The sequence below is a fragment of the Lissotriton helveticus genome, chromosome 9 (assembly GCF_964261635.1).
Source record: "Lissotriton helveticus chromosome 9, aLisHel1.1, whole genome shotgun sequence".
Classification (NCBI taxonomy): Eukaryota; Metazoa; Chordata; class Amphibia; order Caudata; family Salamandridae; genus Lissotriton; species Lissotriton helveticus.
The window spans coordinates 626,373,855-626,391,500 of record NC_136070.1 but is presented as its reverse complement, the minus strand read 5'-3'; the positions used below and the strand labels follow the sequence as shown (position 1 = coordinate 626,391,500).

General features: G+C 44.4%; 1 protein-coding gene across 1 annotated transcript in view; it reads right to left on the bottom strand.

Annotated features, from left to right (window-relative positions):
• The window catches only part of LOC144781708 (cytochrome P450 2F3-like), a 208,821-nt gene that overhangs the window by 108,058 nt on the left and 83,117 nt on the right, over positions 1-17,646 (bottom strand). Inside the window, exon 5 of the mRNA XM_078660682.1 lies at positions 14,275-14,451. Within this exon, the coding sequence (XP_078516808.1) occupies positions 14,275-14,451 (177 nt within the window). The remainder of the gene's footprint in view (positions 1-14,274; positions 14,452-17,646) is intronic.

Sequence of the window (17,646 nt, the reverse complement as noted above, 5' to 3'; positions counted from 1 at the left end):
AGCACATCAAACCTCAGACCATTTTCAGTTTTTCACCTATCTTGTGTGGGTAGATTCTACGTGTTTATAAATTACAGTTGGGGAGATTGAATACACTCCCTGTGTCCGCGTGGACACGTTCCCTCTCCACTCCCTCCTTTGATATGTATGGTATAACGCTTTACAGACATGTAATGTGATTTCCCCCCATTTCCAGGTTTTGCATACTGTTCACATGAGACTCAATCAAGCAAGAGATGTAACAAGGGAAATCTGAAACTGACGTGGACAGTGGCTATGAGAAATTTTCTGTGCAAACCATTCTCCCAAAAGTATTCTGATTCTTGCACATGAAGTATGCCTTACCTCATGTTTTTCACTCAGACCACTAGCGAGAAGAAATGTATGCATTGTTCCAATGAGCAAATGTTTTGATTTTGCCAACCACTACCTCTAAAGGAAGATCTACTGGAGTATTTACCGCAAGTGGAGAATCTGCCGGTGGAATGACCTCAGCAAATGGACAGAAATGAATTCTACTGATAGATTCTCTAGTGGAGGAGCATTCACCAATTGAGGATTTAGAACTTTCTCCAGAAATTGAAGAACTTTGCATCAACCTTGCCTCTTTTATGAATCCTTTACTTGCTATTAGTGGAAATCAGTTACCTTGGGTTGTTGCCCCACATATTCTTCATTTAGAATAGATTAGAAGCTTTGAGTATGGCTTCTTCACTGGGATGGTTTGTGAACCTCGAAATGCAACATCCATTTAGAAAATCCTAATCTTCACCATAGGCAGGTATCACAGAAGAAAAAAGAATCACCCTGCCTGGATCAGTATGCTGAAATGACCTGACTACAACAAAGAACTAAGGCCCTGATTTAGATTTTTGGTGGTCGGGCCATCTTCTGCCAGAGAAATGAAAATCTTACTGCTTTGCCCTGGAAGAGGTCCAAGCAGGTACATTAAAACATGTCTGTCAGACTGGAAGACATTTCTAACATTTACAGCGTTATAACGTTTTCGAAATATACAAACATGTGCAAATTTTGTATGAAAATTATTTCTGATAATTAGCATTTTTATGATGCATTGAGTATTAACTGATGAACTAATGATGTTGTTTTTGGAACAAATTGCCTAGGTCATTTAGTAGTATAAATAATGCTATGAATAGTTACGCCACATTTGTGATAATACACCATTCCTTTCAAATGGATGCAGCTTCAGGTGTTTCAGGTGTTCTACTCAACTTTTTTATGCTCATCAAGTGAATGACATAAATGTAAGAGCTATATATAACAATGTTAGAAAGTGTATACTGTGAATAAAGCTTCAATCATGTGCCCAAAGTATCATTTTCCGGGACTTCTGCTGGAAGTGTTATCCTGTCAATTCTATGTCATTTTAATTATATGAGCCACTGTTTAATAAATGCTTCATTTGTGCAGTACATCTCTGGAGTGCAGATGATGAGGAAGTTACTAAAGGTTTCTTTTATCTTAAAAAATGGGGTTGTGCTAATTGCGGGAAAGTGCCCCTTTTTGACATAGTCACCTCCACGTTTTGCCTGATATTTGACGCAATTTTGACCGAAGTGCACTGGGTTCTAGCTAACCAGGTCCCCGGTGCTAGTTCTCTTTCCATAAAACAAGGTAACTGTTCAATTGGCCCTGATTGGCAAGGCCTTAAGCATCCCTGTAAGTCCTTGGGAAATGGTACCTCTGGTAACTACGGCATGGGTATTAAAGAAGGTCCCGAAGGACTGCAGCATGCATTGCGCCACCCTAAGGGACACACCATCAAAACTCATGCAGACTACCATTGCAGGCTACCTGAAATGGTGCAGACAAAAGGGAAAACACAACATGGGACACACCTTGTGTGCCATGCCCACTGACACTGCATGCAATATATGTAAGTCACCCCTATAGCAGGCCTTTATAGCCCTAAGGTAGTGTGCATTATATTACATGTGTGGACATATCGGTATGAGCAGAAATGTCTCTACGCTGTCTAGTGCAATTACTGGATAGTTCAAGTGAACAGGAATGCCATCTTAGGTATATGTACTGGGCACTGGTCACTATGAGTGTTCCAGCTACATGATTGCTTCACTGACATCTATGGTGTTTAGTATCAAACACCTTGTCTTAATACATCCATACTGATACCAGTAGGGGATTTATTAAGAAATGCACCCAGAGGGCACCTTTGAGGTTCCCCCTCAAAAACCTACCAACCTCTAGTATGCTAGCTGTCTGGTGTAATCCAGCCTGCCACCGGAGACAGGTTTATGACTCCCTGCAGTTGAGAGGCCATGCTCTCTGAGGCCAGAAGCAATGCCTATTCCAGAGGAAGGTGTTCCCACCTACTTCAGCAGGATTGCAAGTTATTTAGCATATCAGGGCCAGGCACTTCAAAGTCCCAGTCATCTTTGATATGTGACCCTGGCTACCCCCATATGTGGGAGATGCCGCTCCATGCCCTGGGGCCCATTTGGCCCCATGACAGAGCGGAAATTAGTTATGCAGGGAGGTGTGGTGCACTATCAGTTCAGTAACTCCCCTAAGGTGGGCTGCCTGATGTGACCCACAAAAGAAGGATTGCAGTATCTTGATTTTGGTGGCAGTAGGAGCTCTGGGACAGGGTTATACATACTCCCCACTGGAAGTGGTCAAATAGGGAGTGTAGTGTCTTCAAGGGTTAGTAACCCATTGGATACTGCCCATCAATCCCCTTAATGCCAATAAATTGAGTATTTAGGTGGCCCACTGCTGCCAGGAGCTCAGATTCGACTGACTCCAGAACAAGAAGGACCAAGAAGAGCCACAGAAACAAGGACTGTGGACCAGAACCAGACATGGCACCAAACCCTGCCTGCCTGTTGTCCCGACAATTGCAAAAGATAACTCATCCTTCAGCTGTGCACCCTCCAAAACCCTCAGAGAGCTGCCGGCACTTCATAAATCAAGCTAGCAACTCCCTTGGAGTAGAGGAGCTACTCCCCTGTGTCCTGCAGGTACCAATCACAAGCTCTAGTTCACTGAACTGCTGACCACCAATGCATCAGCCACCCAGGAGGAGATGTTCCGTGCTCCCTGAGGTTAGACCCATCTCTGCAGTGAGTAACAAGACACTAGACCCCTCAGAAGCCATCCAGCACCAATACCCGTGGTATCGGACCCCGTGCAGCAGCCAAGACTTGTTGTTGGTCCAATGCAGACACTAACCCTACACTGACTGACCAGCTGCTGAGGGAAGTCAGCACCACAGAAGCCAGTACTGAGAGTGGCACAGCTGTCCTATTGTGTCCCCATCTCCAGGTTGTCACCTGTAGCAAGTGCCTTTGACCGCTGAGACAGACCGGACAAAAGACCACTGCACCCAAGCTCCACAGCATGAGTTTAGCACAACCAACAGCATCTGTAGCACCCAGAGATCCACCAATACCCGAGGTCACTTGTGAATTCGACCACACTGGTACCCCAGTCTCCGCCTGCAGTCTCTTTAGGGAAGCTCTCCAAAACTGAGTGCCTTCGACTGCAGCGACCCGCCATACCAAAGACCACTGCACACAAGTCCCATAGCTCAAGTCCAGTTTGACCGTTAGTGCATGCCAGCTTCAGAGACCCTAAAGAACCAAGCCCTCCTTTGGGTTCAACTGGACTGGCCCCCAGGTCCCACTTGCAGCTTCTTTTTACAAGTACTCTTCCCCAATGACTTTACCGGAGCTCCTGACACCAACAATCACCTCTGCACCCAGATGCTTCAGAGCCAACCAAGGTGTCCTGTTGATGCTGCCTTGCACCTTGACACCTACTTACCTTATGTCCAGAAGAACAGTCCTGTAACTCATTGACAAGTGAATGTATGCAGTTTGTTTTTCTCCATAGGATTACATTTCAGTGTTACTCTGCAAATACAGTGCATTTTCTATTCCGTGGAAATTACTATCTTGAAAAGTACTTACATAAGATTGAAGTTCTAGGTCTTAAAAAATATATAAAACCAAGTGTGAGTTTTATCAGGCAGTCTTGAATTTTTTCTTTAGCATGTGTCTCATTTATTGACTCTGTGTATGTTCAACAAATGCATTAACACTACCCTCTGATAAGAATAAACGGCTTGACGACACTACCACAAAAGAGAGCGTTAGGGAGTATTAATTTAAACCCTCTAAGCCAATAAGGGTTTCCTGGACTTTCTACATAGTGTTCCCTTTGTTTGGTACAATACATACATGGATATCCTGCTTAAAATGGTCTAATCATGAGTACAGGCATTACAAATTCAAGACGTATGGAGTGGGCCTATCGCAACACATTTCTAACCATTTTTGCTTGTGAGGAGGAAGTTCCCCTCCCTTCAAGGGGACCCATGGGGAGTAATTGAGATGTGTACCACAAATGATTGAAGTTACCCACACACACAACATTCTTCTGCAGTTGTCTGGGTGTTGGTTCCTTTCCCAAACATAGGAAGGCTGCAGAAGATGAAAGAGTGAGCAAGTTGGCGAGAACCTGCCAATCGTTCTTTGGTGCTTGCTTACGTTAGACTCTTTCTATTGACACATTTTTTTCTCATATCTAGGATTCACCACGAGGCATGGGACCTAGTTTTCATAAAACACACATAATCAGATGGTTCATAGATATGCACTAGAACCTCCCCAAATTAAAAGCAATAACAGGGGGCCCACACAAACATCAGATATGTGGTGCATAATGAGGGCTTTCGTTGTGTTTACACTATATAAAAAGGAAGCTTCCTACACTAATGATTTATAAATTACATTGCTTTTTCTGATATGCCAATGTGGCCATATCATTATCATATTAAGCTGAATTTGCAGAAACTATTAACAGCTTGTGTGATTTATCTATAGAACCTTTGGGTTTGTGTCTTTCGTGGAGAACTTTCCTTTTTTATTTTGTGAGAGTTTTTACTTTTTATTTTGATGGGGATTTTGTCTTTACCATTTTCCTTGTAGGTAATATTACATGCTCCGCTTTTGCTTATAAACTTCTGTTATGATGATGTCAGTGTTATATATGAGTTTGACATGTAGAATTGTTGTTTAGATCCTCATTAACTAGGGATTAATAATTTACGATTTAGTTTTTATGTGTATTTTTTGTAATTGGGTCTTAGTGTCGATTTATGCATTATTTTCGCTGTACCATATTTTAATTATTCTGTAATAAATTAAGCATGGGCGGATTTTGCGTATCGGCAATCCGCGGATTTGCGGATTTGCGGATTTGCGGATTTGCGGATTTGCGTATTTCGAAAATACGCAAAATCCGCGGATCCTAGCGTATTTTTTTTTTGTGTTCGCACGGGTTTCTGCACGTTCGCGAGGGTTTTATTGTACAAAACACTCGCGAACGGGCAGAAACCCGTGCGAACACAAATGCATAGGCCTCTATCCAGCATCACAGCTGATTTTCGACGGTAGATTTGGGAAGAAGGCACATCTGCCCAGCCTTGACAACGCTCACGATTGTTTTTGGGCTGACGAATGAGTCACTGAATTTAAGCTTCAACTAGGGCACATGCTTTATTGATATCTGTAAGTGCTTCCTGTTGAGGTTTAATTTTTGTGCCAGGACCATCGTGCCAGAATGAACCCTGCCCTTCATATTTATTCAAGAAGACGCCACCGTTTTTTGCCATACCTCTACTCAACTGGAGTACTTTCTACTGGATAATCAGTAAGTGCTACCTCGTTGGGTAAATGTATAGTGCTTTTACTATACTACAGCTTCCTAAAGTGCCAGAGAGTTGTCTACAGCGACCATGTGTGTGTTACTATGCTATCGCGCCGAAGGGCGCAGGGGTCTCTTGAGTGAGCTGTCCATCATAGTCGGTAAATGGCGGGAAGACGGTGCACACCGCTAGGGTGTGGGTGGGGCCAAACGGGCGGGGCTGCCATGCGAGTGCACATGTCTCTTCTGTGTATAAAAGGTCAGAGACCTATCAGAGCAGCAGATAAAGATACAGAAGCTCCTGGTCACAGGAACAGCACGGGGATTGCGCTCGTGAAAGGCAAGGATGCAAAGGCCTCTATCCAGCATCTCAGCTGATTTTCGATGGTAGATTTGGGAAGAAGGCACATCTGCCCAGCCTCCAAGACGCTCACGATTGTTTCTGGGCTGATGAATGAGTCACTGCATTTGAGCTTCAACTAGTTCCAGCGACCATGTGTGTGTTACTATGTAATCGCGCCGAAGGGCGCAGGGGTCACTGTCTATTTTACAATGGCACCAGCAAGCTGCCAGCGCCGTTGTAAAATAGTTACAAAATTAGCTTGCACAGGAAGCATTTAGATAAAATAAAGCAGGTGCTGCTTTATTTTATCTAAGTGCTTCCTGTGCAAGCTAACTTTGTAACTATTTTACAACGGCGCTGGCAGCTTGCTGGCGCCATTGTATACACGAGTTTGAACCCGTTACGTCCGCGGATTTTTTTTCCCGGATTTTGTGGGAAATCCGCAAAATACGCGGATTGCGGATTTCCCAAAAATCCGCAAATCCGCGGGCGTAGCGGATTTTACGCCCACGCTTATATTAAATCCACATTTTTCTTTAATTTTTCATCTAGAAAATGTATTCTTTATGCTTTCATTATTTTATCCCGTTTAACTCTGATAAATTTGTGTGACCTGAGGAGGAGTATAGTCTCTAACCTTTAGATCAACTGGACACCTTGTAGCCAAATTACTTTGGTAAAATATTGGGATGATTAAATACTAGAGTTCAGATGATTATTGGGGTTCCGCTACCACAATAGGAACTGACGTTACAACTTTGTCTTGTGGCTCCTTCAAACATGACAGAGCCATACAGAAAAGTTACAAGGTTTTCTTAATTGTCGAACACAAAACCCCTAATTGGGATTTTGCTTTAGAAAATAAAAAAAAAGTATGCCCCCCTCGCCATGGAAGACATCTCCCATGGTGAGGGGAACATTTTTATGTTTTTACTTTCCCCTTGCAGCCAGAGTTTCCCTGGCGGAGACGGGCAGTAAATGACAGCTACATGTCTGTCCTCCTAAAGTGGGTGAGTGGACATATGGACACGTTTTCCACGGCAGAGCTGGAGGAGTCTCTACCATTGTCCATCTATGGTCTACTCACTTTTAAATTTGATTGGTGGATGATATTTTTATGGGAAGGGAACTCTATCACCATTGCAATGGAATACCTGTTCCGTCAACATGTCAATCAGCCCCTAAGATATGTGGGTCATTTAAATGGCATAGGGCATCGCAAGCGGCTTTCAGAGGGCTCAGTAATATTTTCAGTATGCCCTCCTTGAAGACAATGTCACAAGACCACACAAAAACTCATAAGAAGGAAAGGAGGGATAGGGAAGCAAGATGGCGGCTGTGTGAGGAGCCGCAGAGCAGCGGCGTGGGCGAGGTGCAGCAATCTTCCCCGACCCCCCCCATATAAGCAGCGGCTCACCTGGCTGACTCTCGGTGTGAAGGAGAGCCGATGCTGATCGTTCCCTGGTGGTCCGGAGCGGCGAGCCTCCAGTGGAGGCGGTCGGCGATCACGGATGGGCTGCTGGTGATCTGGCTCCGACATCCACGGCGTTGGGGGCGTGGCAGCTGCTGACCGAGGCCGAGGCAGGCAGTGGAAGCCGGGGGAGCAGAAGCAGGCAGAATCTCTCTGCCGATTAACTTTTTTCGGCTGAAGGAGCACTCTGCTCCCAACGCGCTGGCAATGGCCCCGAAAATGACAGCTAGTGCAGCAGCTAAAGCTGCAGCTGCAGCAAAGAAAAAAATTCAGGCAGCCCAAGCAGCGCAGGCGGCGCAGGCAGCACAGGCGGCTCCAGCTTCACCCCTAAACTCGGAGCAAGCACACCAAGGGACGGAAGACACATCTCTGTCCACAGTGGATCCGAAATATGGTGAAGGCGATGAAACACCATTGCCGCCCAAGAGAGGTAAACAGGTGACACAGCATCCCCGGCAGTCCCCTTCTATTTTGGAGCTATTAATTTGCGGGGGAAGGAGTCAGAAGAACGCGGTTGTTGTTGAGAAGCCTCAACCCCTAGTTCAGGAGCTAATGGCACAGAACCCCAAGGAGATTGGAGGGCCTGCACCTATCCTCCCCCTGGATGAGGTAGTGGGGCAGGAAGTTGCATCATTGTCAACTGCTACGCAGGCAGAGGAGGAGCAGGCTGAGGCAAGGGGGCAAGAGCCAGCCTCACGGACCCCGGTGATTACAGGTACAGGTACCGATAAACAATTTGATGGGGCTGCATTAGATAACGGGGGGATAACTGAAACTTTGTCACCTCCTGTTCACCTGCTCCATGAACAGCTAGAGGAGGCCACGGGACAATGTTTGGTGACTGAAGAGGGCATGGATAAAGGGAAGGAGAAAGAAATCACGCTACTTTGCCCATTAGCTCAGCTCACCCCCACGGATGAAGGGGGTAAGGAGCAAGAGAGAGAGAAAGATAGCAGTGAGTGCTTCTTCTCAGTGACAGAGGATGCGGAATGGTCCGATGAGGAGAGGAGCTCCCAGGAAGGGAGCAATCTGGATTCTGATAGTGACAGCGATTTAGAACGGGACCCCCCCCCCAGTACGGCCAAAAGACCGGGTGGTCATGGAGAGGCCCGTGCGCATCAGATGCGGGATTTGACTTGGGATCACTCTTCAGCTACGCCCCTACAGGGAAACCCTAATACCGAGGCCCCATCATCGTACCCTCCATTGTTGGATGTCATATATCAGACCATCCTTACGCATAGAGAAGAAGCTAGGCAGGACACCCGGAAGTCACAGGCAGCAATGCGTAAGATACAGGGGGCTGTTAGAAAACTCTCTAAGGCATGCACCATCGTGGGGGACAGAGTCACTAATTTAGAGGAAAGGATTGTGGCAACTGAAGCAGAAGCCGCAGCAGCATCTTCTAAGGTAGATTCCCAGTGTGCTCAGGTTGTCGACATCCAGTGGAAACTGGAAGATATGGAGAACCGGCTGAGGCGCAATAACCTTCGAGTCTTAGGAGTTCCGGAAGGGGCAGAGGGCTCAGATATTAGGGTCTTCATGATCAACCTGTTCAAAAAAGCATTCCCGGAACTATCTGAGTGGAACTGGGCTGCGGAAATGCAGAGAATTCATCGTACTCCGTTTAGAGCTCGCCGGGGAGCTGGAAGCGATGATAAACCTAGGGCAGTCTTAATATTTTTGGGTAACTTTGTTCTCTGGCAGATCATATTTGAAAAGGCTCGCCCGATGCTAAAAGATCTAGTGAGGGGGTTTCTTTCTTCATGAGGCCAGACTTCTGTCACGCGACAGTGGAGAGGCGGTGGAGACTCCGTCAGCTGAATAAGCCCTTTCAGGACAAGTACACTCAGGCTTATTTAGTAAATCCAGCGCAGCTCAAGATACTGAAAGATGGGAAGACCATATATTATTCATCAGAAGTTAAGGCAAAGGAGTTCCTGGACTCTCTGTGATTCAAATAGTCTGACTGGTGGAGTATTAAGTCCACCAAGGTGTCTAAAATGTAGAATATCTTTGATGTGTGGTGTACTATCTATTTGAAACTGATTGGTTCAACAGTGGGATTCTGTTTCATTTCTTAGGGGGGACGGGCTGGGGGAGGCAAGATATGGTAAGATATGGTTCTTATGATTGTTGCGATTTAAGAAATAGCTGCACCCATGTTCCACGCTGCTGCACACAACCATCATTAGCTCAGACCAAGGTCTGAGTGCTTCCAGTGGGAGGGGGGATAAGAAGGGTGGGAGGTGGAAGAGGGAGGGGTTCTCAGGGGGGGCACTGGTGGGAAGGGTAAGGGGGGTAAAAAAGCAGAAAAAAATGAGAATTTGTGGTACAATGTTTTTTACAGCTTTGGTGTTTTTGGGAAATGGTAAATCTGTTTTGGAAGAGGTTTTTTTTATGATTATGATGTTCAGCTGAAAGTAAGGCTTTTCTCTAGCAATAAGCATGGCAAATCTTAATGTATATTCAATAAATATAGGGGGGTTAAACGATTGGAGGAAGAGATCAAAACTGGCACAGTTTGTCAAGACTGAGTCTGTAGATATTTTGTGCCTACAGGAAACCCATCTACCATGGGCGAAGAGGCAGCTGTTGAGGGTTGGAGGGTTCAATATTTTGGCATGTTCTACCCAAACGTCAACTGTAAGGGGGGTAGTGACTCTGGGGAAATCTTTTCTGGGGGAGGCAAAACGGGCTAAATCTGACGCACTTGGTAGATGGGCTCTGGTGGAGTTGGCAGGAGGTCTTACTATCTGTGGCATATATGGCTCAAATCAGGACGACCCAGAGGTTTTTGAAATTTTGGAAGAGGAACTGTCATCTTGGATGATTCCCATACTGGTTTGTGGTGATTTTAATATCTCCACAGATCTTTTTGAGGGAAGTACATATGCTGGCAGAAAACCAAGGGTATTTATGGCTCTCCATTCTATGATGTCCTCGCACGGGTTAATAGATGTCTGGGGGGCAAAGGAGCCTAGAGATCCAGGCTATACATACTTCTCTTGTCCTCACCAGAGGTATAGCAAATTGGATTATTTCTTAATATCATCTACAGAAATTAGTAAAATCAGTATCAGGAAACTTCCCAAGGTCCTCTCGGATCATAACCCGTTGGCAATTATATACAAAGGTAGGGGGCTAGTTAGGAATTGTAGGGCTTGGACATTCAATCGAAAGCTTCTGGCTGATGTACAGTTTGTTGAACATATGCAAAAATGGGCTCGCGAATTCTTTGATGCCAATCGGTATAGCGCATCAAGGAATTGTGTGTGGGATTCATTTAAAGCGGTATTAAGGGGGGAGGTTATCAGCTATTCTGCTCAGTCCAGGAAAAAAGAACAAGCCACCAGGGTTAAGCTTTTGGGAGATCTAGGTAAGGCAGAAAAACAACACTGCCAAGATATAACCCAAGGAAGGGAAGGTAGAGAGAGCCAAACCAACATCTGCCTAATTAAAGCAGAATTACAAAAACATTTTGCAGAAAAGGCGGCAGCAGAATATTGGACATATAAGGGGAGGGTGTATGAAATTGGGGAGCAGGCTGGCAAGGAATTAGCGCTAAGGATCAGGCAAGATTATACTAAGAATATAATAACAAGCATTCGCGAGAATGGACGTGATGTGGTGGAACCCCAGGGCATCCTCTCAGTCTTTGCGAATTTCTATGAAATCTTGTATAAGGAGGAAATGGGTGGTACACGCACAACCGCAGGTATCCGGATAATGGGCCTAAACTGGGACCAGCAGAGAGAGAAAAATTGGAGCTGGATATAACGGGGGATGAGATCCGCGAGGCACTATCTGACCTGGCTGCTGGTAAGGCTGCTGGGCCAGATGGTATCCCTCTCGAGATGTATAAATGCCTCTCAGGAGAACTGGGTCCAATACTGGTGGATCTATTTAATGGCATAATAGGTACGGGTAAGATCCCGGAAACATGGAAAGATACCAACATCATAGTCTTCCATAAAAAAGGAAAGCCGAGGGAAAACCCAGGGTCATATAGGCCTATATCTTTGATTAATTCTGATAATAAGCTGTATGCCAAGATCCTGGCCATGCGGTTGGGGAGGGTTATTGGTGGGCTCGCCTCCCCCTGGCAGCATGGGTTTATCCCTGGTCGAGGACCGGCGGACCATGTTAGAAGAGCAATCTTGCTGTTCGAGGCCTATGCTGCTGGGGGGAGAGGAGTCGCCATGATCCTCCTTGACGCTGAAAAAGCATTTGATCGAGTCAGGTGGCTCTAGCTATGGAATGTATTGATGGAGAGAGGGTTTGGCCCAAAAATCAGGACGGCCTTTAAAGCCATGTATTGCGACCCAATGGCCCGAATCCAGCTGATGGGCCAAAGTTCGGACAGAATTGGGATAAGCAGGGGCACCCGCCAGGGTTGTCCTTGCTCACCTATCCTGTTTGCTCTGTATATTGACCCGCTGGTTAGGCAGATTCTCGAGAATGGGGGAATACAGCCGGCAGTAACTAATGGATTTACTAGCAAAATATTGGCATATGCCGATGACCTGGCAGTAATTACACCAAAGCCAGTCGAGGGTATGCAGATACTGGTAGAAATCGCTAGCGAGTTTGGTATGCATTCGGGGTATCGCCTGAATGAGTCGAAGACCCAGGTAATCTGTTCCAAGGAGATTGTTAAAATCAATCAAAGATATGTCGATTCTGCCACTTATCTTGGGGTAGTAATTAATGCTGAAACAGGTTCTATTATACAAGATAATTACCTCCCGCTTCTTAAAAAAATCGAATCGGACTTAAAGCGGATGGACTCATTGCACTTAACACTCATTGGGAGAGCCAACGTGTTAAAGATGACCATGCTACCTAAACTCCTCTATCTGTTTAGATGTATTCCATATTTAATTGAGGAAGGGATGTTAAAAAAGATTGAGTCTATCTTTAACAGTTTTTTATGGCAATATGGTAAAACCAGGAGGGCACTAAAATCTATGACGCTTCCTCACGAACGTGGAGGTTTGGCAATTCCAAATATCAGATTCTTCCATTGGGCTGGTTTGCTAACTCAGATGTCTATATTATTCGAGCCAGTTTCCAGAGGGAGATATACATACGACCCTACCTCAGATCTATACGTCTTGCCATCAATTTATGAATTGCTGATGGGAAAGGAGGCCGTGGGGGTATTGCTGAGAAAAACCAGTTGCAGATTTTTTTAAAAATCCCGGTATAAGGCGGCATTGAGCGCCTGGGATTTGTGGAAAAATCTGCAGAAACTGTGTCATATCCCCAAGATAAATCTATATACCCCACTGTGGAACTCAGGGTATACACCAAACTTGAGTGTGGATGGGGCTTGGAAATGCTGGGAGCAGCTGGGTATTCGGACTGTGGGCGATGTGATGTTGAATGGAAGCACCGCCAGCTTCAACTGGTTGCAAGAGAAATATGGTCTCCCCAACGACCAAATCTTTAAGTACTTTCAAGTTTCACAAACACTTAAATCGGCTATTTCTGATATCTTGCCAGAGTCATACTGCCCTGTGCTAGGGTATTTGCTAAGAGGAGGAGATAGGATTAGTAATATATATCAAGCCCTTATTGAAAAATCCCCTGATGATCTTGAGAAACATGAAGCTGCCTGGGCAGTTAGACTTCAAGATCCGGATACTGACCTCGATAAGGCTCTGAGTTTGGATAAGCAGGTACTTCGATCCTCAAATCTGAAGGTTCAGCATTACACTTTTTAACCTGCATTACACACCATCTAAGCTACATGATTGGGGCATGAGGATCGACAGTAACTGCCCTAGGTGCCAGAAAGGTCCAGGAGACCTATTACATATGTTCTTTCACTGCGAGCAGCTTAGTTTGATTAAAACTGAGATAGAGAAATTTTTAGAGGGGCTGCTAGGCTTAAAGATCTGCCTATCCCCGACAATAATGATCCTTGGGAGTGATAGTAAAATGGCCCTTCTGAATAAAGAAACAGAGGCTTTTATCTTTCTAGCTGTTGCCGTCTTACGTATCCTACTCTCAGCCGCTTGGAAGGACCCTAATGCCCCAACCTTCCAAATGTGGCTGACCAGGCTTCTTGGCATTCCCAACATCGAATCTACTCTATATTCTTATAAGGGTAAGAAAAAGCGTGATTTTGGAAATAAGGTATGGGACCCCTTTAAAAACTGGAGGGAGGGGCAGTTTTAATCAACTGGTGATGAGTTTCTTATCTGTATATTTATTCTTATATGTAAACACCTATCTATTTATTTAGTGAATGTCTGGCTTTATCTATGATGCTTTAATGCTTATCGAAAACTAGTATGAAATAATGGAATTTTCCTTATTAAGCTGTATCTGTTTTGTACCAATGAATTTTCAATAAAAATTTTTTTTTTTTAATGAAGCTAATGTTTAGAAGTTGTAAGGGATGACAACATTTATTTTATCTAGAATGTGTATGGGTATTCTAAACTTAAGATAAAACACTGTTATGAGTGCAACAGTTTATTTTAATATATGATAATAGTATTTTGCGATTGAGCAAACATTTCAAAGGATAGTCTGTTTGATTAGGTTTCCAGTTTTTTAAAAGGTACAGTATTGCACAGTGGCACTTATGTAACACTTTGCAACAGTAAAGTTGTTATTCAGTGTGGTGCAGCTTACAAGTGGGTTATTATAAATAAAACAACAAGGATTGAAAAAAAAAAAGAAGGAAAGGAGAAGTTATTACAAAGGTCACACAAAAACAGCTACACAAACGTTTTTGCTTAGGCACACCTACCTGCTTTATTTTGGTGAGGAAACAGTCTATGAAGTCCCCGGGACAGCTGGGGTCAAACGACGCCTCATGCATTTTGATTCTCTCCAACACAAACAGCCTTAGCTTCTCAAAGTTGTCAAAAACTTTGTTGTGAGGTCCTGGTAGGTGCTTCATGATAGAGGGGAACATGTTGTACATCTGCAAGGATAGAAGAACATCATCTGTGGAGGAGATGCTCATGCACAATTCAGCCCTCAGGTGCTTTTTAATCACTGTTTCCCAGGTTTTCATTACCTTGTCTGAAAAAACGGTAATTTCTTGTTCTCAAAAATAAAGATATATTGTAATTTTTAATGAAGAAATTGATAGGTATACTCCTCACTCTTTCACATGCATTATACAGCATTACAATATTATTGAGCCACTGTGTAGCTCTAACCAACGCCTTGCAAAGTAAGAGTATGTACGTTGATGCAGAGATAAGAATAACTAAAATATCCTCGCTATACCAATATAGTTCTGTGTGAAGTAGAGGAAATGTAGGTATTGTACCTTGATTTTATTGACCTTCATGTAGAGTCATACAACCACAAGATACAGTTTTGACTTCCTTGTGCACAGAAAAAGGTTACTTCAGATTTCAACCCTTCAAGTTTTCTTCTGTTGAGCTTTTTTCTGTCATTCTCTTGCATCAGGTGCTTATTTCCATCTGCGCCCTTCTGCAAACTAAGGGGTCGATTATGATGGTGGTGAATCCGCATCCTCCGGGCCGGTGGAAGCCACCGCCGGCCCGGAGGATGCGGATTCACCGCCACGCTCCCTGTCAACACCACCCGCCAGATTAGGATGGCGGTTGGATCAGCGGCGGACGGCAGGTCCGTCCGCCGCTGATCGCGGGGTGTAGACCGCTATTTGGTGGCGGTGTCTGCAAGACACCGCCAGCCAAATTAGGAAGCGTGTGTAATCATGCTTTTCCGCGGCTTTTTTTCCGCCGTGGAAAAGCATATGGACCTTTGCTTCTGGGGGGCCCTTGCGGCCCCCAGGGTGAAGGGGGGTGGGGGTGCACATAGGGGGTACCTATGGTACCCCCCTGCATGTGCATGCACTAAGCGGCAGGCACCGCGCGGTGCCTGCCGCTTCGTGCATGCAACTGCAATGCATGCATTTTTAACATTGCGGCGGGTGCTGCTTGAAGCAGCACCCGCCGCAATGTTAAAGATACAGGATGTGACCGCCAGGGTGGCGGTCACATCCTAATTGGCATGGAGGGAACACCGCTGCCCTTGCGGATGGTCCCTCCACCTCGGGGTTGGCGGACGGACGCAAGTCCGTCCACCATCATAATCAACACCTAAGTAACCACAAACCCATACCAACTAAAAAACCGAGGTCAAAGACGAAAGACAAACCAAGAGGTAGATTTGGGTTCTCAAATTTAACCCACTTTCCTTTATGATCCATCTAGACCAGGACATTACCTATTTCACAACTGCTTATTAGGGGTGTGCAAAAGTAACACAATTTTCTTTTGCCTAATCATGTGAAATGTAAAACCTATATTTGAGCTCAGCATACATCCTCACAACCACATTGGATGCAAGGACACATTTCACAATAAAAACGGGGAACACATGTAAGTCCTGGGGAGAACAGAAGCTAAAGTTCTGGTTGTTCGCATTGTTCCTGTAGTTTAATGAGCTATTTCGGGATTTTCACACAACACGCGTAACACATAATTTGTGTGATCCTGAAAGATTAAGCTAGCATAATGAAAACCTCGCCCTGGTCTACTATTGAACATTTTTTAATAGTATTATTAGAGGGTCTTTTTGATGCTTACTAAACATTTCAATACCACTTCTACCACAATTATTTGGTTAAATAGTTTTAGACTAGCCTTCCCTTTGAATATACAGGTGCTGGTAGTGTTGAAGTGTTGCACCAAACTGGTCCCTTTTAAGAGGACAATATTGTTTATATACCTATCATTCCAAGCTACCATCTGTACCACACTGTGTTGCAGCAAGAGCCTGCCTTATATGTTGTGCATCTCAGGCTTCAGAATATAGACTACAAGTTAGCAGGTTGCAGATTTTTGTTTTGGAAGATCATTTCTATTTTCGCAGACTAAAAAACACGACTTGTACTGGCAAGGCTTATCATATCATTAAGCATAGAGCAAATCTTTTTGGGACATTGAGCTTTCATAATGTGAGCTTCAATGTACTTTGATTTGGCCTAGGGAGAGAGTTTTATGCCAACACCACTGCCCCAGAAAGAGTTTTTGAAGTCTTGAATTTTGGAACTTCTACCAGCAAAGAGTCTGTAGTTTTCCATTCCCCTAGAACCTCATGAGAATGGTAATAAATGCAGTCATGAGGTAGGATTGTCTTTTCTTATGGCCTTGTGAGAAAGGATATGTATTTTGGATTGGCTTGTGACTGGAATGCATAGCCAGTGAAGGTCAAGGAAAATAGGTGGCATTCTCATAATTTTTGCATTGTAAAACAGCCCAGCCTCGAATAGAGCACAGCTTTTTAGGGTTAAATTTGTGAACAGAATACTTTCCAGAATGGCATTACCGAAGTCCGAGTCTGGAAATGAAAAAAGCTAATATAATCTGCCATCAGATCCATTTTGGGTGATCTAAAACTCACAGCAGACAAAAACGGAGTACCTGGCTTATTATTTCTAGATTTATTAGCTGCATTTGACACTGCCCACCACCACATACTACAAAAAAGACTTCACAATATTGGAATTGTGATTATTCTTTCCAATTGATTGCTTCTTATCTCACACACCTTACTTATTACATCGCCTCCTCCCACACACTACTGTCGAGTTCCTCAGGGGTGCATCTTATCCCCTCTGTTATTCAATATCTACCTAACCCCTTACCAAATCCCGTTAAATCATACAACCTCACCTGTTAAAACTATGCAGATAACACCCAAATTATTTTTTTAATGGATAGCTCTGAACACCTGTACAATTCACAACTCAATAACTGCCTTCATGCCATAAACACATGGAAGATGAAAAGCCATCAACAAAGCAAAGAGAGATATTATGACCTGCGGACAATAGCAAAACTTCCAGAATTACACCATGGCCTAAGGAACTTAAAGCACCCCCAACAACATCAATAGAAGCTAGAAACCTCGGAGTAACCATGGATTCAGACCTATCCTTGATACCGCACGCTAACAATGTCACAAAGAGTGCCTTCTACACAATGAAAACATGTCACATCTTCCCATACCCTGCACATTAACATAAACTGTAAACCATCCTTACGCTTGTCATCCCCAAGCTTGACTATGCCACCAGCGTATACCTTGGCCCACCCGTTTTCATAATATGCAAAATACGGCTCATTCAAATGCTGCC